General features: G+C 40.7%; 1 protein-coding gene across 1 annotated transcript; it reads left to right on the top strand.

Moving 5' to 3' along the window:
* The first annotated feature begins 12,301 nt into the window (after window positions 1-12,301).
* Window positions 12,302-15,623, top strand: LOC120289895. The gene is made up of 9 exons (XM_039305287.1): window positions 12,302-12,726; window positions 12,780-12,868; window positions 13,266-13,433; window positions 13,609-13,707; window positions 13,790-13,891; window positions 14,014-14,130; window positions 14,367-14,504; window positions 14,607-14,929; window positions 15,163-15,623. The coding sequence occupies exons 1-9, from the start codon at window positions 12,372-12,374 to the stop codon at window positions 15,233-15,235; spliced, it is 1,464 nt and encodes a 487-aa protein (XP_039161221.1). The 5' UTR covers window positions 12,302-12,371; the 3' UTR covers window positions 15,236-15,623.
* The last annotated feature ends 2,338 nt before the right edge of the window (window positions 15,624-17,961 follow it).

The raw sequence follows: 17,961 nt of genomic DNA, 5'->3' as shown, positions 1-17,961 counted from the left end.
TTAGTGGCGACTCCGATTAAAAAAAATCAATCAGCATGTTAGAACTTGAACTTAAGTCGCGATTTGGTATGGGCTTGGGAGCCCGAATTAAGTCTCAGCTGTAATAATCCATTAGCCAAATTCTAGGTGGTTCACACTTGGTCGCGACATTTATTCTTCCCTATCTTGAAACCTTGACACATGCTACTAGAAATTGGAAAGATTTGAACTTCCTTTTTGTTGTTACTTGCGTATCAATTGCATATTTCCAGTTTGAGTGAAGAGTCCTATGATCGTAGATTAAAATGACTCCCACAATAAAACCCGTTGTTGCTGATACCTTCTTCTCGGTTCCTTCTTCTCCTTCTTCCAGACACCACATCCTATAGTAGTAGAACTAGGACAACAATTGACACAAGATTACTAAAACAGAAAAGTGCATGATTTCGTTCCATTGGAATCAATTTTTGCCGGCATAGCCAATGCATAAGGTCCCGTGTTTATGTAGATAGGATTCGCAGCAGTCAATCCATGAGTTAATCCTATTAACTTTAAGAAAACTACGGCAGGAGTCGTCCTGTTAGGATACTAAGCCATCTAGAGAACACAGAGCCAATGGAGACAAAGCATTGACAGCTGCTGCCTGCTGGCATTGAAAGGCTCTCTATGCAATGCAGATAAGGCCATACAAGCATGGTCGGGATTAGAACTCAACACAATCAGAGTTGAGCTGAGAGTGACAGTAGCGAGGAAAGTAGATGCTTCTGTTGGGACAAGAACAGGCAAAGGACAAGCAGTAACGCGGTGAGAGACAAGGAGCCCATAATCCTCAACGTCAGGAGGGGCCATGCTTTGGAAGATGGGGTGTTTGCCATTCTGCCTACAAGCCATTTTCTCTTGGTTTCAAATGCCATTCACTTCAAGGAGGACTTTGTTGACTCTTCCTCCCTTTTTTTTTTGTCTTTTTGCTGGCTGTTGACACAGAAATTACATTAACAACATGACTACATGAGAAGTATCATAGTACCCTGTGCCCCCACACATAAGTAGTTTAGTCAATGTCGATTACGCAATCATGGAAGAGACGACACAATTCAGACTGTACTGAGCATAGGAAAACCTTCCAAGAATTTTATGATCCAGCTGCCTAGTAAAATGGGTCGGGATAAATTATTTAGGTGGCTACTAACTTGAATAAGGCTCCTCTGGGGTATTAAGCTTTTGATATTATCTGTCCAAGATAACATATCTTTTCGGAGGACACCTAGATCCAATGTGGCACAGCAAAGGAACCTTGTCCTGTTACTTGTACTAGGATGACTGCTACAGGAAAAACAACCAAACTTCTCCAGCTAAATTTGGGGTCAAGCTGTGTTGAGTTGGTACGTTTAATTTATCGTCCTCTACGGTCTCTTTTATACATGACATTCTCGGCAACAGGAAGACAAGGTTGTCCTATGCTAGACACTAATTCATTTATATACTCACGAATATTAGACAACACTCACCGGTAGGGACCTTTACTGTGTATATCTTATTCCATGGCTATGTGACCATTATCATCCAGCAGCACAACTTTTGCAGCTTACTACCCAAGTGTCTAGTTCTCAAGCTTAGAAAGTTGAAAGCTAAAATCCGAATACCAGTGGAAATATAAGATGGGCTGTTAGCAGTTCGGTTTGATTTAGGTTTTCAGGATTTCAAAACCGATAGGTTGCGAATCCGACTTGAACCGAATACAAACCAAACTCAACGCGGTTTGATTCGCCTTTTCAGTTTTTCTATATTTGCCTTACTTATTATAACCGAATTGAATAAAAGGTGAGGAAGAGAAATTTTAAGTTGGCTGTTTAATTCTTGTTGAGAATTAACGAGTCGGACCAAAAACCAAACTAAATCAGAAAAAAAAAAAACGATTATTTCTCGGTTATCCGAATCAAAACCCAATTGAATCGAAAATGTACAAAATTTCGATTCAATTCTATTCGATTTTGCCACCCATAGATAGAGCTGTTTCAGCTGACTAGCTATTGATTACGGAACTGGAACTATTGCCTTGAATTATTGTAAGATGAGGTGCACTTCAGATCGGGCATTCATCAACATTCAGCCATACCGAGATTCATAGCTCGGTAGATCCCATAGTCCGTTCCTCGAAGTGCTCATCAAATGAGAGCATGCCGAACGCAGTCTAGCACGTACTATGGATATTATCAAAAACCATCGTTGCTGATCACGAATATTGCATAAATCTCAGTGGAACTTGATCTCTTCATGTCAAGTAGCAGCAACTCAAACTACGCATGTACAATCACCGGTGCGCAAACACAATTGAGATAAGCATTGACAAAATTGACTAGCAAAGTTTTTTAAAACGTCCTTAATAGGAAGTAAATCATCGCGACAATTTAACCTTAAATCAGCGGCATACCTAGGGACTGCCCAGGCTCTTGTTTAGGAAGTAGGATCAAATTGACTACAAACGATCAGTAAACACCCTCCTCTGCTGTTCATGGTTTAAAGAATCCAACCATGTTATCTATGTTGACATCTAAGTTTTGGCATTCCATTTAGTTATTTATCACATAAAAAATTAGAGATTAATTTTTAACTCCTTAATAAAAACATTAGAATTAAATTGCATATCATAACATTTGTCATTTAGTTTATATTTTTCATTGATGGCATTAGCATTGGACCAGCGGTAGACGGTTTTGAGCTTAAAAATTGAGCAGATTGAGCCCGCAAAGAGGCCGAAATTCGGCCAGCACTAGGAGAGTAGGTGGCCGAAAATTGCATTGGAAGACGGGCTGAACTGAGCTTAATTCAATCCATTCTTAGCCTGCATGATTCAATTAATAATAGATCTTAAGCTTAATTTAGCCCATTATCTTAAAAAGGCCTAAATCAAGCGCATGTAATCAAGTTAGACCTGGGTTTTGCACTATATAAACATGTTTATGCCTCACAAGGTAGAGGCCCGTAATTAGAATCTCAGAGCTACACATATGCGGCTGAAAAGAGTTCTCCCCTCTCGTGGGGAGCTCGTCATGTTCTTGTAGCCACCCATCATAGCCGCCCACACCTCCAGCGCTCTGAGAGAGAGATATGGCCATTGAACAATAGCCATGGTCGAGTGCTAAGTTTTGTCCTTGATTGGTCCAAGATGAAAGAGACAAAAGAGAGGAGATATCCACGAAGACAAGAAAGGCTCTACCGAGATCTGCTTGGTGTCCACGACGTTTCACGACTTGCGGGTGCTGCTGTTGCTTTGCGGTTCGCTGGTCCAACTTCGCATTGCGGCTCGCTGGTCCAACTTCGCATTGCGGCCGTCGCCGTGCCGGTCTCTGTTCCTTGCAGCGGTCCTGATATCTAGTTCGTTGGTGATCGTCCCGTGCTTGGCCGCCCCTCCGCAACTCGAAGAATTTTTCCTTTTTTTGGCAAGTCTCTGGCCGCATCGCAAGCATCATCGTGCACCAGCGATGACGAAGCTGTTCTGTACCGCAAGTCGATAGCCCGGGCTGCCGCCTGAGTTGCTAGTCGCGTCCCTGCCACAACGCCATCTACCGCCACGAGGCTGCTGCTCCCAAGCTCGCCGGCCTCCGTTACTGCTACTCCCTTGCAACGTTTGATTCAAATTCAAAAAGTAAATTTTCAAACTAGGTAAGATCCTTATCTTTATTTGATTTGAAATATTTACTTTCCCATTTTGCTTGATTGATATATTTTGTTAGATAAATCTAAGGAATCCTAAAAAATACTCTAACCGTCCAATCTCTAATTATAAGATACGGTGCCTGAGAGCATGAAAAATCTTCCATCCTATCTAACTTTTGTCAGTTCGATCTACTTTGCTGATCTACTTTTATAAAATATAGAAGTATTCTGTATGCCTTTTCTTGTGAGTAAGAAGTTCATAACCTCGATCGGTCGTTGCATGAAATAGTGGTGCCATGAAGAACATCATGCCCCCATTAAAGATAGCAGCACATCGATGAATATATAAAATTAAAGATGAATTGTTGGCAAGTGAAATTGACCCATCACTTTTATACCCAATATATTTCACATCTCTCTCTGCTCTGTTCTGTACAAGTAGATATATTCTCCTTATACAAATGTGCATGCTTGGCGTTATTCTATACCATAAGCAATGCAATCACTGTGTTTATCTTCATATTCAGCTTGAGCAATTTCTCCACCCTTGAGATGTGGTTGTCGGGGTTGATTGATCTTCAGTTTTACTTGGCCTACAACTCAGAAGCCACCTTTCTTCTTCGTTTGTTATGTTAAGGATCAACTCTTTGAGTTCCTTCCTCTATTTGACATTGGATCTTATAATATTTAAAGATAATAAGCATCCTAAAAATGTCTATCTTCATTTGATGGCTAACCATTTTAAGTGTTGACAGTGCGTTGCTTGATTCAGGTGATTCATTAACATATCAATGGAAGTAGAGGAATCTTATGATGCAATAACGCCAATAGTGGAATAAACACTGATGATGGCTTGAGTTCGAAAAAGGAGCTTCAGCTTTTGTGAACTAAGCTGATTTATGAGGGCTTGAGTTTGAAAAAGGGGCTTCGGCTTTTGCGAACTAAGAATTAGGAGGGCTTGATTTATGTACCCAAGGAGCAGAATCCAATGTTCAGCTTTTGCAAACTAAGTTGCTGACCTTAGTAAGGACGTTGCTTTAGCTAGCTTGGGAATTGAGTTTTTCAGGGACTTATATGGCCACATGAGAGTTTTGATTGTCCTCGATGATATGGAAAATGTTTGTCATGTCAAGAAACTTATCGGAGATATCTTTGGTTGCTTTGGATATGGAAGTACAATCCTTGTAACCTTGTCTAATTTACTTTACTTGATGAGTTTATTTCACGTACTTAAATTTGGTTTTTCTTTCTTCGGCTTGCTTTGATGTCATGTAGTCGTTTTATGTTGATTATTTTGCGTCAATATCAATTCCATGGATCCACTCGGGAACCGGACCGAACCGGCGGTCCGGTTCTCGGTGGATCCATGCAACGAATGGGTGGATCCTGCCCAATTTTTGGAACCGGTCCTTAGCGGGCGGTTCCCGATTCTAGGTCGGAACCGCCCGCCCGACCATGCACACCCCTACTAGTGTCTACCACTATGCGCAACGCACCCTTCCACTCGGTGGGTCCAGTCAAACCTCATATCACATGTACAAATTGCCAAATAGACCCCTGCCACCATCAAAGTCTCCCTTAGCGTCCCCCTCTTCACGCATCCCTCGCGAGGCTTGTAGGGAAAGCAACGAGACATTTTTCGTGTGCGCGCCCAAAAGACTTCACCTTTCGCCAACACGAGAGGATCGTGAGGCACGCAGTTGGATCGAAACCCGATTCGTATCCCAAACCCAAGGCGAGGTCGGAGAGGAGGAGTTGAGGATGGAATCCGTAGGAATGTCCAAAGCTTTTCGATAAGTTGCACGAGATTTGTGACATCCCGATTTTTCTCAATTTTATTTTCAGTCAATTGATTCGGGCAATTCATCTGTGCATGTAGTTCGTCTCTCAGAGTTGGCCACTCATGAGAGAACTAGTTTATTGAGTGAAGTAATTAAGGAATTTTACCGCGTCAGACTTGGGGACTGATCACCCTCGGGTCGGATGCAAGAAAACTTCCCCAAAAGCTACTCAGTGAATTAGGCGCGCTGAAATCGCACCAGAGTGAAATTAACCGAGAAATCGAAATTGAATTCTGAAATTGGAAGTCATGGGGTGTCGCAAATCTTACTAGGAACATTGGATTAATTCATGGACTTTAATTTGGACTCAATTGGAAGAGAATTGATGGAAATTGAAGCAATTGGATGTGCAAGGATATGGACCCCGACGGAAAATGAAATTGAACCTATTGGACTAAGGTTGTGGAAGGTTTGGAGTTAGTGGATGATGACATCACCTATGATGTCATGGATGAGGCAAGATGGGCTAGGGTGGTGACAAGTGGAAGGTGGAGATGAGGTCTTGGAAAGGTGGGATGTCACTTCCCTCTTGTCCCCATCATCTTCAACCTTTGAATTTGGAGGAGAGAGAGAGAAGGTGTGTGTGAGAAGCCAGCGGAAGCCGAAGCCCCCGTCCACTCCTTCGCCGCCGCCTCGCCCGCCATTCGCCGGAGCTCGCGTCGTCGTCGCCGCTCGCCCGATAAGGCCGTGAAATACCACCTACTAGAGGTCGTGCCCGATGAGGCCGTGAAATACCACCTACTAGAGGTCGTGCCCGATGAGGCCGTGAATTACCACATGATTGCAGGTCGTGCCGAGTGGGGCCGTGATTGCCACTGGTTATTAAATCTTCCTATCAGGTCGAGATGGGTAGTAGTAATTGAATTGCTAGAGTGACATGTAATCGGCCGGGCCGATTGATCGCTGAGACGATCCAAGTGGTTGATTTGTTATGATGATGTGATTGTGCCTTTGTTGTTGAGTTACTAAAATTGCACGTGGTTGAATTATATAAACTGTGCTAACCTGCAGATAAAGGCTAAGGCGAGGTAAGTTTTCTGGATGTTATGGCTAAGCTACTTTGGGGTGTATTTGCTTTCTAATAGGGGTTTAGGAGGGGTGAACTTGCTTTGAGACAAAGTCTCATTCCGGTTTGGGGAAAAATATTACAGACCGTAGATGGCGGTATCCCGGAGATGAATGGCATGCCGACGGAGGTGGACCAGACGATAGAGAGTGCTCCTGACCCTTTTTGATGCACATAAACTTTGACCCATTTTGGTGCCTATAGTCTCTGGATCCTGTTGGTATATGTAAACCTTGGTTTGATGAGGATGTATGAAAGTATGTTGTTTGATTCTGAATTGTTTCTCGCTTTTCTATCCCGTATTTTATTGTCAGGGGTTTTATAATTTATTCCGCTTGCGCAATAATAAATCAATGGGGTCGACGACACTACTTGGGAATGTCGTATTTACATGACCATGGCGGGTTGTTCACGTGTCTCGGGGCTCCGGGCGTGACAAGATTTGTGCGAGATCTGCACGCAATTCATTTTGAAATGAAACAGGTTCCAATTTTGCCCTAAATCTATCAATTGGTCAAATTTAGTCTTAAACATTTTGATGATTTGCACGAGATTTGCATGCATTTCATTTTGAAATGAAACTGGTTTAGATTTAGTAGTAAAATTTTCAATTGCTCCATTGGATACTATCGCCTTCTCCATAAGGCGGCACTTAGAGCGCTCAAAGATGATTGCATCGGCTTCTTCTCTTCTTCCGATGATCACATCCCTTTCCAGCTCGCCGATAAAACTCAAAACTTTAGCATCAATCACGCACTGGAGCTAGAGAAGGAGGGGCTTACGGAGAGAAGAAAGAGCAGAGACGAAGAGGCATGGAGAGGAATGAAGAGGAGGAAAAAAATCGAAGTTGAGGAGAGAAAAGCCACGAGGACGAAGAAGAGGAGGTCTGGAGCATAAGTGGAAGTGGATATAAGTGATTCCTTTAGACTGCGTTTGGTAGTCCGGATTTGAGTCAGGATAGGATAATTTGTTATCCTATCCGATGTTTGGGAATATCCACCGAAGTGGACAAACCTGGATATATCCGGATAAAACGCCGGATAAAAAATCCGGGGAGGGGTGGGATAAGCCCGGATTGGATAAGATTTTTTTTTTTTTAAGGAAAGAAAGAACTTAACAAAAAGAGAAGATATCACTTACCGTTTTCAACGGTGGCCACTGCAGAGGTGGCCACAATTCCTAGATCTAGGTTTTTCCATGGCCTTTAATTAATTGAATTTTCTATTTTTTAATTTTATAATTTAAATGAATATCATATTTATTTTTCATCTTATCCCCGAAGTGCACCAAACACTTGATAAGATTAGATATGTCCGCCTTTATTATCCAAAGAATTTAATATCCTACTTTATCCTATCCTATCCCGATTATTATCCGGACGACCAAACGTAGCCTTAGGGTTTTCGCTGAGGAATGCCTTCAAAGTACACTAAAAAAAACCTCGAGTGCTTGCGACGAACTAAGCACCCCAACAAGATGTAGGCTGATGGCTGACGGAGCACAAGATTTGCACGCAGTCCATTTAGAAACAAAATGGGTTCCAATTTAGCCTGAAATCTATCAATTGTTTCAATTCAATCCCTATCTAAAAAAGAAAAAAATGCAATTAGTTAATGAATATCAAGGCAATCTAAGTCAGTACTAGCTTTAAGTGATCTTAAATATACCACACTAGATTCTCAAGTTGAATGTTACTTTAAAAGGAGGAGTAAATGATCATGAGGCAAGGGAAATTTGAAGATAATGAGGCCAAATGTCTATATTGTCATTGCTACTAACCGAAGTAGAAAGGGAAAGGATTAGTTGGCCTATGCCACTTGTGTTTCATTATTATTTGTCTACGTGTGGATGTAAACCATCACGAGTCTTTCACAATATCTATTTGGCATATAGCTTGGTGCTTTGTTGCTTATCGCTAGATTTAGAAGGGGTTTTTGGCTTTCAGGGTACAATTCTAACTCTATTACACTCCTTCACGGAGACACCAAAAATGAGAACATTATGCTCCTTATCTTTCATATATTATATCATCTAATCGAACTTTACACCTCAAGAGATTTTTAGCAGTTAAATTTTTTTTCAACAAGAGACATAGTGAGACAGCCAAGAAGGTTTTAGCACCAAATGTTAGAGATAATGTTAACAAAACACATATTACGTCGAGGCTTGGCTCTTCCATTTCTATGATTTCATCTTCTGTCAAATCGGCATATATTTTTCTGGTACTTTCCTCTTCGGCGACCAATAAAGTTGTTATACCGACCAAATGAATGTCCAAAGCTTTTCGATAAGTTGCACGAGATCTGCACGCAATCCATTTTGAAATGAAACAGGTCCCAATTTTGCCCTAAATCTATCAATTGTTCCAATTGAGTCATAAACCTTTTAATTGTGTTATTTTAGTCCTAAACATTTTCAAGTGTATTTATTTAGTTCTAAATCTTTTGAAAGTTTGTCGAGCTAGTTCTAAACCTATTAATTATATAATTAGCTAAAAGAACTATATGTGCAAATTGTTAAAAGGTTTATAACTAAATTAGCAAATTTTTATAAGGTTTGAACTGAATTGGTATAATTGAAAAGTTCATGATTTAATTGGCTAGATTTTAACGTTTTTTTAAACAATATTCCTCTTACGTCTCCAAGAAAAATTAGACCGATGACATCCATCCTGCAATGGGCTGGTTCGAGCGATTAGTGACAAGTGGCTTCACCTCAATCCATCAATGCCGGCTCTTGCTTTACGAACAGAGAGATCAGCTTCACGGAGGGGGGCTAAAAGCCAAACCATCTCTGCCGTGCACCACACGGTGGACTAGTATGCAAATGCCGTCATGTACATGTTACTTCCGTACCTTGGGTGAGCCACTGTCGATCATCCAAAAGGAGGTTCTTTCCCAACCACCGATCACAAGCAGTTCATGAAATTGCTCAATTTGGCCATTTTGCATCACAGTTAGCATCCCCCGCAGAAAAGCAATAACCTGCAACAACTTAGGGCCCCTTTTTTTTGCCAAAAAAATTAATGATTTGAAAAACATATTTCGAAAAATTGCTCGACATATTTAGTTTATGGATAATATTTTCATTATCAACGGCATTGTAGGTTGATTGTTTTCATAGGCCATGTAAATATTTTATATTTATTCATTTACGTGAGGATACAAGCGATCATTTTTCATTTTCTAGGAAACAAATGGAGTTAAAGAAAATCAACCTCATTTTTGTTCTCCTCAAACGGTTGTAGTAGTACTACCCAAGAATTAGAACATGCTCCTGACTAAGTAACCGGCTAATTGACGAGTATCACTTATAGAATTTAGAAATAGTTGGTCATTTTCCTTTGAAGTTCGAGTGTAGTAAAGTTATTGTATTGATAAATTACTAACTAATATTCGGGTCACTTGAAATTTTTAAATCAGTTTGTATCCTGCTATTTGATTTGAGATTCATAAAATCATAATTTTGTTGGCACGATACTCTATGATGGGCAGGTCCAATTGTAAATTGGAAGACACTTGGCTCGAAACTCACAATTGGATTTGAGTGGGGTAAAATGTAAAAGCAATTTGGTAATCAACGATTGAATTTTGAGTGGTAAAACTCTTATGGCGGTAAGAAACTTCTTAATGAAGGATCCTGAATAAAATTTTAGAATAAATATATTGCAAATCCTAAACTTTATCATGAAAGTGCAATTTGAACCCTAACAAATTTCAAAAGTATAATTAAGTTATAGAACTTGTCGAATTAATCTAATTAAATCATTCTGTTAAAATCATTTTAAAAAAATTTTAGGACTCGATTGTACTTTTATGACATGACAATGTTTAGGATTTGATTATATTTTTTTAAAAAATTTAGGATTCAATCGTCATTTCGTGATAAATTTTAAGACTTCTAATATATTTAATAAGCCCTGTTTGTTTCGCAGAAAATATAGCATTTTTGGAAAATGTTTTCTAGGAAGCCAGAGGCTCACACTTGTTCTTTGGTTCATTGATTTGGCAAGCATGAGGGCGAGTTAGGCAAGGCCTGAGGCCGACCATGGTGAGCCTTGAGCTCGAGGCTCACTTGTGGTGGTTGTTGGTCGTAGTCATGGTTGGCAAACGACCGAAGAAGGATGTGAAAAATAATAAATAGAGAAAAAAAGAAAAAGAAGAGGTGTGGGATAAGAGAGGTTTGAATCCCCACATTCTTAGGAGGGTTGGGGTGCGGACGATTTAGTTTAGGAGTGGGTTTCGACTCTCACACCCCGCAAGGAAGCGGGGTAAAAGTCAGAGTGAGTGTTCGAGTAAGAAATGCAGTAGGGCCATGACAAAAAAAAAAAGGTATAGGATAAGAGAAAGTAAGGAAAATATTTTCCTCAACTCGAGAAGTGGAAAATATTTTTCCTTTTTTTTTAAAAATACTTTTTTCCTTAATGAAAAACGTTTTTTACGACAGGTTCATTTTTCGAGAAATGAACACTGGAAAATGAAAAAAAAGAAGAAGAGGTTTTTCTGAATGTTCTTTTCATGAAACCAAGGAACCTTATTTCTAAAATTTAATAGCGGTTGGCAATCTATCATTAAGCATGGTAAAATCACTTTGGTCCCTTAACCTTTCTAAACAGTCAACAAAACCGATAAGTTGCCATTCAGTTTTCACTTACCAACAATGTTTGAAGTATTCAGATGATCGTTTAAATTTACCGCCCCGAAACTCTGCTCCATTTTCTTCTTTGTGCACGGAACTTTTTAGACTTCGGGAATGAAAAGTAGTCATTTTTATTTTCACGGGTTTTACTTGTGATTTTGCGGGCGAATGCAAACCGGTTATAAATAATGAAGGGCGAGTCTACATGATGTTCCTTGAATTCGAAATTGTAAGTTCTGTCCTTAGATCACGACTGGCCAACTTTATGACCAATATGGGTGTGGTTGAGATTGAAGGAGGAGTCAGGATACGGGCAATTCAAATAAAAATGGTGTCGTAACCTTTGTCTCTCTCTAAATTAATTGCAAAGCTAGCCATTCGCCTTACCTACTCCACCAAAATTTTCATTTTACCTAATGATGGAGTGTCGATTGGTACTAAACGGAAGAATTTGGCTAACGACTTTTTATTTCTCTTTTTGTCACACTTATCAAGATATATCAAGTCAGATCGATTAATTTTACAAAGTTCTTTGAATTACGATAGACTTAAGCATAATATTTAAGACTCAACGGTTGGCTCGATCTACCAATTGATCGAGATTACCTTGACATTGGTAATTAACGGATTACCTTATTTTCATGATCCACGAAAATAAGTAAATATATAGGAGGCGCAAGCCTAAAACTAGGAATTACTTTGAAATAGATTTACTAACTCGACAAATAAAAAAGGCAGAAGAAGGACTGTAATTAGGAAAGAAAATGGGGTGGCCGGATTACGATATCTACCTACCACGCTTAACCAGCAATGATAGCTATAAAATCAACAAAATTTGACCCGTCGATTTCGGTTTAAATTAAATAATCTAGGGTGAAAATACTAATAACTCAACGGTCAACACAATTAAAAGCGTGGGAAATTCAACCCCTCGAGACCAGTTTAATGACCTTTCCATCTTCTCCGCGTCGCCTTCCTCCGAAATTTCAAAATTGCTTTCCCAGTTTCGACCTCTCCGCCAAACGCCTCTCCTCCAATTTTCTTCATCATTCGAATCAATGCCGACATCAATGAGCGATCCTAAACCCTAACGTCCCCCTCTCGCCTCGCCGCTCCGTCGCCGGCCGGGCGTCTATATATACATGCCGCTCCACCGGTGAGCTCGCGGCCGCGCCTGGGGGGGAGAGGAAATGGCGACGTCGGCCTTCCGGTCCACGACGAAGAGGACGCCGATCGGGGCCTCGCCGGCCTCCGCCGACGGCTCCGCAACCTCCAGCCGGAGCTCGGCTCACCGCCGGTCGCGGAGCCTGAGCCGGTTCTCGCGCCGGCTGGCGGAGCCCGAGGACCCGTTCGCCGAGGACGCCGCGCCGGCGGCTCCCAGGGGGAGGTTCGTGAACACCCTGAGAGGATCGGGGCTCCCGGAGATCAGCCTCGACGATCTCGCTGTTGAGTTCTTCAGCTCCGGAGATCGGGGTCGGTCGAGCTCGCGGAACACTGACGTCAGCCCTAAGAAAGGGAAAGCGCTTCGCAGAGGCGGGGAGGTCGGTTTCAGGCAGAGCTCGAGAGTTGGTGGCGGTGGTAAGGGTAATGTGCTTGAGGGTTCCGGTGCGGGAGGGTGGTTCCTGAAAGTAATTCGCGGCGGAGGCGGTCGGTTTCGGTTGTTCGCTGCCAGATTAGCGATTCCGAGGTGAACTCGATGTTCTTACCTCCGCATGTCTTGAGAAATTTAGTCGCGTTTTTTACTGTAGATCACAAGTTTTTAGAGGGCAAAGAAGCTACTTGCTTCTGAGCTACTTAATCTGTGAGAATTTTGGGTTTTGTTTTGTTCCTGAATCTAAGAAATGTTTCTTTGTATTCTCTAAATTTGATAGTGGTGACGATTGAAATGGGTATGGATTTGCTACTGGCTTTCTAGACACATAACTTTATGCTAATTCCCAGAGTATGTCAAGTACAAACAGAAATTGACTGGCTGTCATTCCATGTTCTGTCCTCCTGATATAAGTTGAATTCGATAGTCTTTCTGTGATATAGAATCAAATGGCGCATTATACTTATGCCTTTGCTTGCTTTGCACATGCTAGAGTGATGTAGACAATTCTCGCAGTTCTTTTGGTTATGCTAATAACAAGACTGTGGGCAATGGGAACATCCAAAAGCTACCATCACAGAAACCCTCTGCTTCAAGCAACAGACAAGCACTGAGAAGGACTTCGAGCCAAAAGGATCTCAAGTCCTATGACGGTTATTCTGTAAGTTCTCTCATTTTACCTGTTCGTAGCGTTCAAATTTTAATGGTAAGGGTCTGAGATGGCATGACAGCGGCCAACTTCCAGTCTGGTCTCACCTGCTGGCCAATTTATGTGCTCCCTTAGGACACCTTTTTGTATATAAATGATATTTAACGCTCTGTCTTATACTTATCAGAGCCATTCATCTGCACTGACTGATGACGAAGCGAAGGATGCTTATTCTGGGAAAAATGGAAGTGAGAGAACAATACGAGCAGTTTATGCCCAGAAGACTGTAAGTGTTTTGAAATTAAAACTATTGCATGTGGTAGCACACTGCAGTCCTTTGCCCTTTGCTCACAACATTCTTCCTTTAGACTGACCACCCCACTGGAGGGGATGTTAACAGTGGGTTGTGCAAAGCAATGCGTCAAGAATTCAGACATGCTATGGAAGAGATCAAGATGGAAATTGAACAGGTCTTAAGCATTTCTGTCTTGATGGAACTGTTTGCTAACTGGATTCATCCCCAGTGAGTCCACCATTTGATTTTTGAGGAGTCTCTCATTGGTACTTCTCTGTACTTTGGCAATGCTTGCAGGCTATGTTAAGAAGGAAGCCCTCTGTTGGAGCACATGACAATTATTTAGCTTTGGAAAATTCTGATGCTTGTAAGGCTGTCTCCACTATAAGAAATTATGCAACAAAGCTAGAACAGGTATGACAGGTTACCTCAGCATCCTGCTGATGCTGATATTTATCTTATTTATTCTACCATGCACTCTCCTGCTGAGCAATTCCATAAGGTGACAATTTGTGAACACTTACTGCACTGAGACATTGATCCTATGACTCGAACGTCTCTGGATATTTGAGCGAAGACTTCTTTAGTACTCTCTTAGAAGAACACCAGTCAGTTGATCTCATTGAAGGGTTTATTTTACTAATTGACAGTCAGAGAAGCGCAAAAAAGATTTATTAGCTGAAATTATGTTGGAAGAGCAGCGTGGGAAAGAGCTCAGTCAGATTGTAAATGAATTTCATCCTGATACAAAATCCCCTGTACCAGAGAAACCATCGCGAAACAGAAGGGTAACATTCTTTCTTTCTCTTGATTTTTATCTTCTGTGAATATTTACTGTTAAATTCTCCCACTTGGTGACTTTAGCTCTCTTTTTTTGATAAAAACACCAGAAGAGTAATGACAAAGGCAGGATGTCTAATCATCTGGCTTTTGAGGCTGAGAAGTATATTCAGGATTTCATTTCAAGTGTAGAAGATACAGATATATCATCGTTAGATGGAGAAAGAAGCGATACAAGCTCAACTTTAGGTGGAACGACTAAGATAGATACTTCTCAAACTCCAGCAAAGTCCATGCCTCCTCCCATTGAAATGGATGGGGTTGTATTGCCATGGTTACAATGGGAAACCAGTAATGATGTTTCTCCGCCATCGAGCAAGAAAAGATGCAGTCACCAATGGCTTCAAGAGCTGAAATGTTGGATGCAGCTCAGGTAATGGATAAATGCTGCCTGTCTTTTGTTTCTTTGCTAAGGGAGGGGGTCGCTAATTTGTTTTATTTACATATATACTGACAGTTGATTTTTGCTGGGTAGTTGTACTTAAATTTGTTGTCCACCATCTTTTTCAATAATCAGTGGAACTAATGTTGTTGTAGTTATTCCTCTGCCCATCCTTGTTATCTCCGTTTCATCTGATTTCATACTGACTCATCTTTGTGAAATAGGAAGCTAGTACTGCACGGGACCCGAGCTATTTTTCCTCAAGCAGTCATGGTAGTTGGAGTCCAGGAATTGTAGATAGCCCTATAGTGGTGGTCAGAGAATCCATTGGCAGTCAATCCAGAGAATCTAGAAGATATAGTGATAAACATCACTCAGGCTGCCATTTTGACCTGGATAAGTATTTGAATTTTCCAAGTGACGAGGATTTTCTATTAGAAAGGTGGAGACAACAGCGGAGAATCAATTCAGGTGGTCTGCTTCTCTGTCACCAAACATTCTTTTGACCATCCACTTGTTAACTACTCTTCCCTTTTATCAATTTATGTGCTGCGTCTCTGTATAGACAATCTGGACGCATTAATTGTCAAGTATTGTCAGAATAAAACTTCACTTCCCTACTTATTCTTCCAAAAGATCCTGATGATTTTATGGCTTCCGCTAATGTTTTCAGTTCAAAACTTCACTTGAAACTTCATGTTTCTTTATCCTGACATGGCTATTATGCAGAGGATGAAGAGTTGAAAGTACAGCCTTGAGCAAGCCTAAGTTGTTCTTTCATGACCCGATAACTATGAAATCTCTCGAACTGATTGAACCTGCGCTCTTCCATCCTCTCTAGTTGCGTTGGTAGATCCCACTTTGCATCTAAATCTTGACACTTTGATTGGGATACTTCATACTTCTAAATTTCATCACTAAGAGGAACAGCATTGTTATCCTTTTCAAATAGCCTGATAGACAGACTGATCTTGTCTTGAAAATGGCTGTTGTTTGTTATCCCTTATTTATTTCTTAGGGATTTGTTTAACTTGCTTGCTCCTTTCGCCTCTTTTGTCTTTTACTGTCGCTCCTAGGTCGGGTCCAGGCAAGAAAGAACAACACAAGTCTCGGCTAATTGGCGAGCTATACTCTGTGTAGAGATTATTCTTAAGAAAGAAAAATATTGGACTCGACATTGATCACAATGTAGAACCGAATTGCAGGGAAAGATGAAGATGTAGACGGAACTTGCCAGTCGATGATAAGTCCGACCTCAAAATATATTTTTTAAAAGAGTTCAAATTCCATTTTATACCCTATTGCCTTGTTTTTAAATCCAAGTCCAGAGAGTAATTTCTAATTACTTCATTTTATTAAAACGAAAATCACATTGAGTCCGATCTCCAGTGGGCGAAATTTGTCCTGAAATGTCCTACAGTCTGTCTACTTTTAATTGAAGCTAGCATGGCACACGTGATGATTCACGTTGCGGAAAAGACGACACTTTTTCCTGATCGCATGTTGCAAACACTGATTCCCTCGTAGTTCCGTGGAGAGCATTGTCTTTCCGCCTGTTGGTTGTATCCGGGAGAGAAACTAGATATTGTGGTACCCCAGACATGGCAAGCATGCAGTTGAGAAAACGCTCGACTTGAATGAAGTAGTAGGATCGACGAATCACAGCTGACGAGAGAGTAATTTCTAACTACTTCATTCTCTTAAAATGAAAATCACATCGAGTCCGGTCTCGGGTGGGCTAAATTTGTCCTGAAATCTACAGTCTCTTTTCTTTTAATCGAAGCTGGTAATGCACGCGTGATGCACGCTGCGGAAAAGACGTGATCATTTTGTATAATGATTAGGATGGGATCATGTCTATCGCGTGGACACTAACGGGTTCAAATGAAAAGTAGGAATTTGTAAAAGAGAATTTGATTAGAGACAGTTGGAGATCATCGATTAGAAACCGAAGATTAAAGGGTATTTTATGGATAACTTTCGGTAAGTTTCATAATCGCCAAGGAGTCCTTAAGTTACATCCTTTTATGTCAGCAAATGAAAAGGCTGTACGATTCAGATACATAATTTGAGCGCTGTAACTCAAATGATTAGGATATATCTACTAATTTGTCATCGAATCAAAATTGAAGTTATAATGACTTATCAAGATCAGTCAAATTCAAAATCGATTGTCATGTACTCTTATCATTCGTCTAGGAGCTAAAATTGTGAGGGTCTCATCTCTGTACATGTCATATATAGTCCTGTTAAAATGACATTGATAGAAATATAGCTTAGCAGTTTTCTTTAAAAAGAACACAATAGATAGAGACAGGAATCGATCGCGTTCATATATTCATATTCCAAGGAGGATCTGCCAAAAATAACAAAAAACAAAAAATCCCTTGGCAGGAAAAAGAAAAGCAAACACCAAATCAAGTCGAAGGCTCCCCTGTTTCCGTACTTTTTTTTTCAAATGACGTGTTCGCTAGCAAGTAACAATCGATAAATGAATCTACGATAATGGGATCAAGGGGTGGAATATGATTCCGATATAACTTTGTTAGGTCAATTGATTCAGATGCTAATTTTGAGCAAAAGATGCGGGAATAAATTAGACAAACGCACAGAAAGAGCTGAACAAGGGTAGTTTTAATATTCTTGGACTTGGTCTCAATCTCATATCAATCTGGAAGCTACATCAATTCCATATTAGCCTCAATCCGAAGCGGATTTAAGCCCTCCTCAGAGAGCTCTAGAGGATAGGATAGAATAGAATGCGCCAATTCCCATTAACTCAATACATCACGATCGTTAGATCGTGTGAATCTGACGTTGCATCCAACAAAATCAAGGGCTTTGGCGCATTGACTCGCATGAACTCAAACATATTCTAAAAAAATTTCTTGGTTGTTGGTGACGCATATCATTTGTTGCTAACAGAATAAAAGATCCTGAGATATTTCGAAACATTTAACCATCTTTTCTATCTCAACACACCTTACCTGTTCTCTAGCTTTTTCCATAGAACTTCGGGATGT

This window comes from Eucalyptus grandis, chromosome 11 (assembly GCF_016545825.1).
Source record: "Eucalyptus grandis isolate ANBG69807.140 chromosome 11, ASM1654582v1, whole genome shotgun sequence".
Classification (NCBI taxonomy): domain Eukaryota; kingdom Viridiplantae; phylum Streptophyta; class Magnoliopsida; order Myrtales; family Myrtaceae; genus Eucalyptus; species Eucalyptus grandis.
The sequence above is the reverse complement of the archived record's forward strand: the minus strand, read 5'-3'. Positions and strand labels throughout refer to the sequence as shown.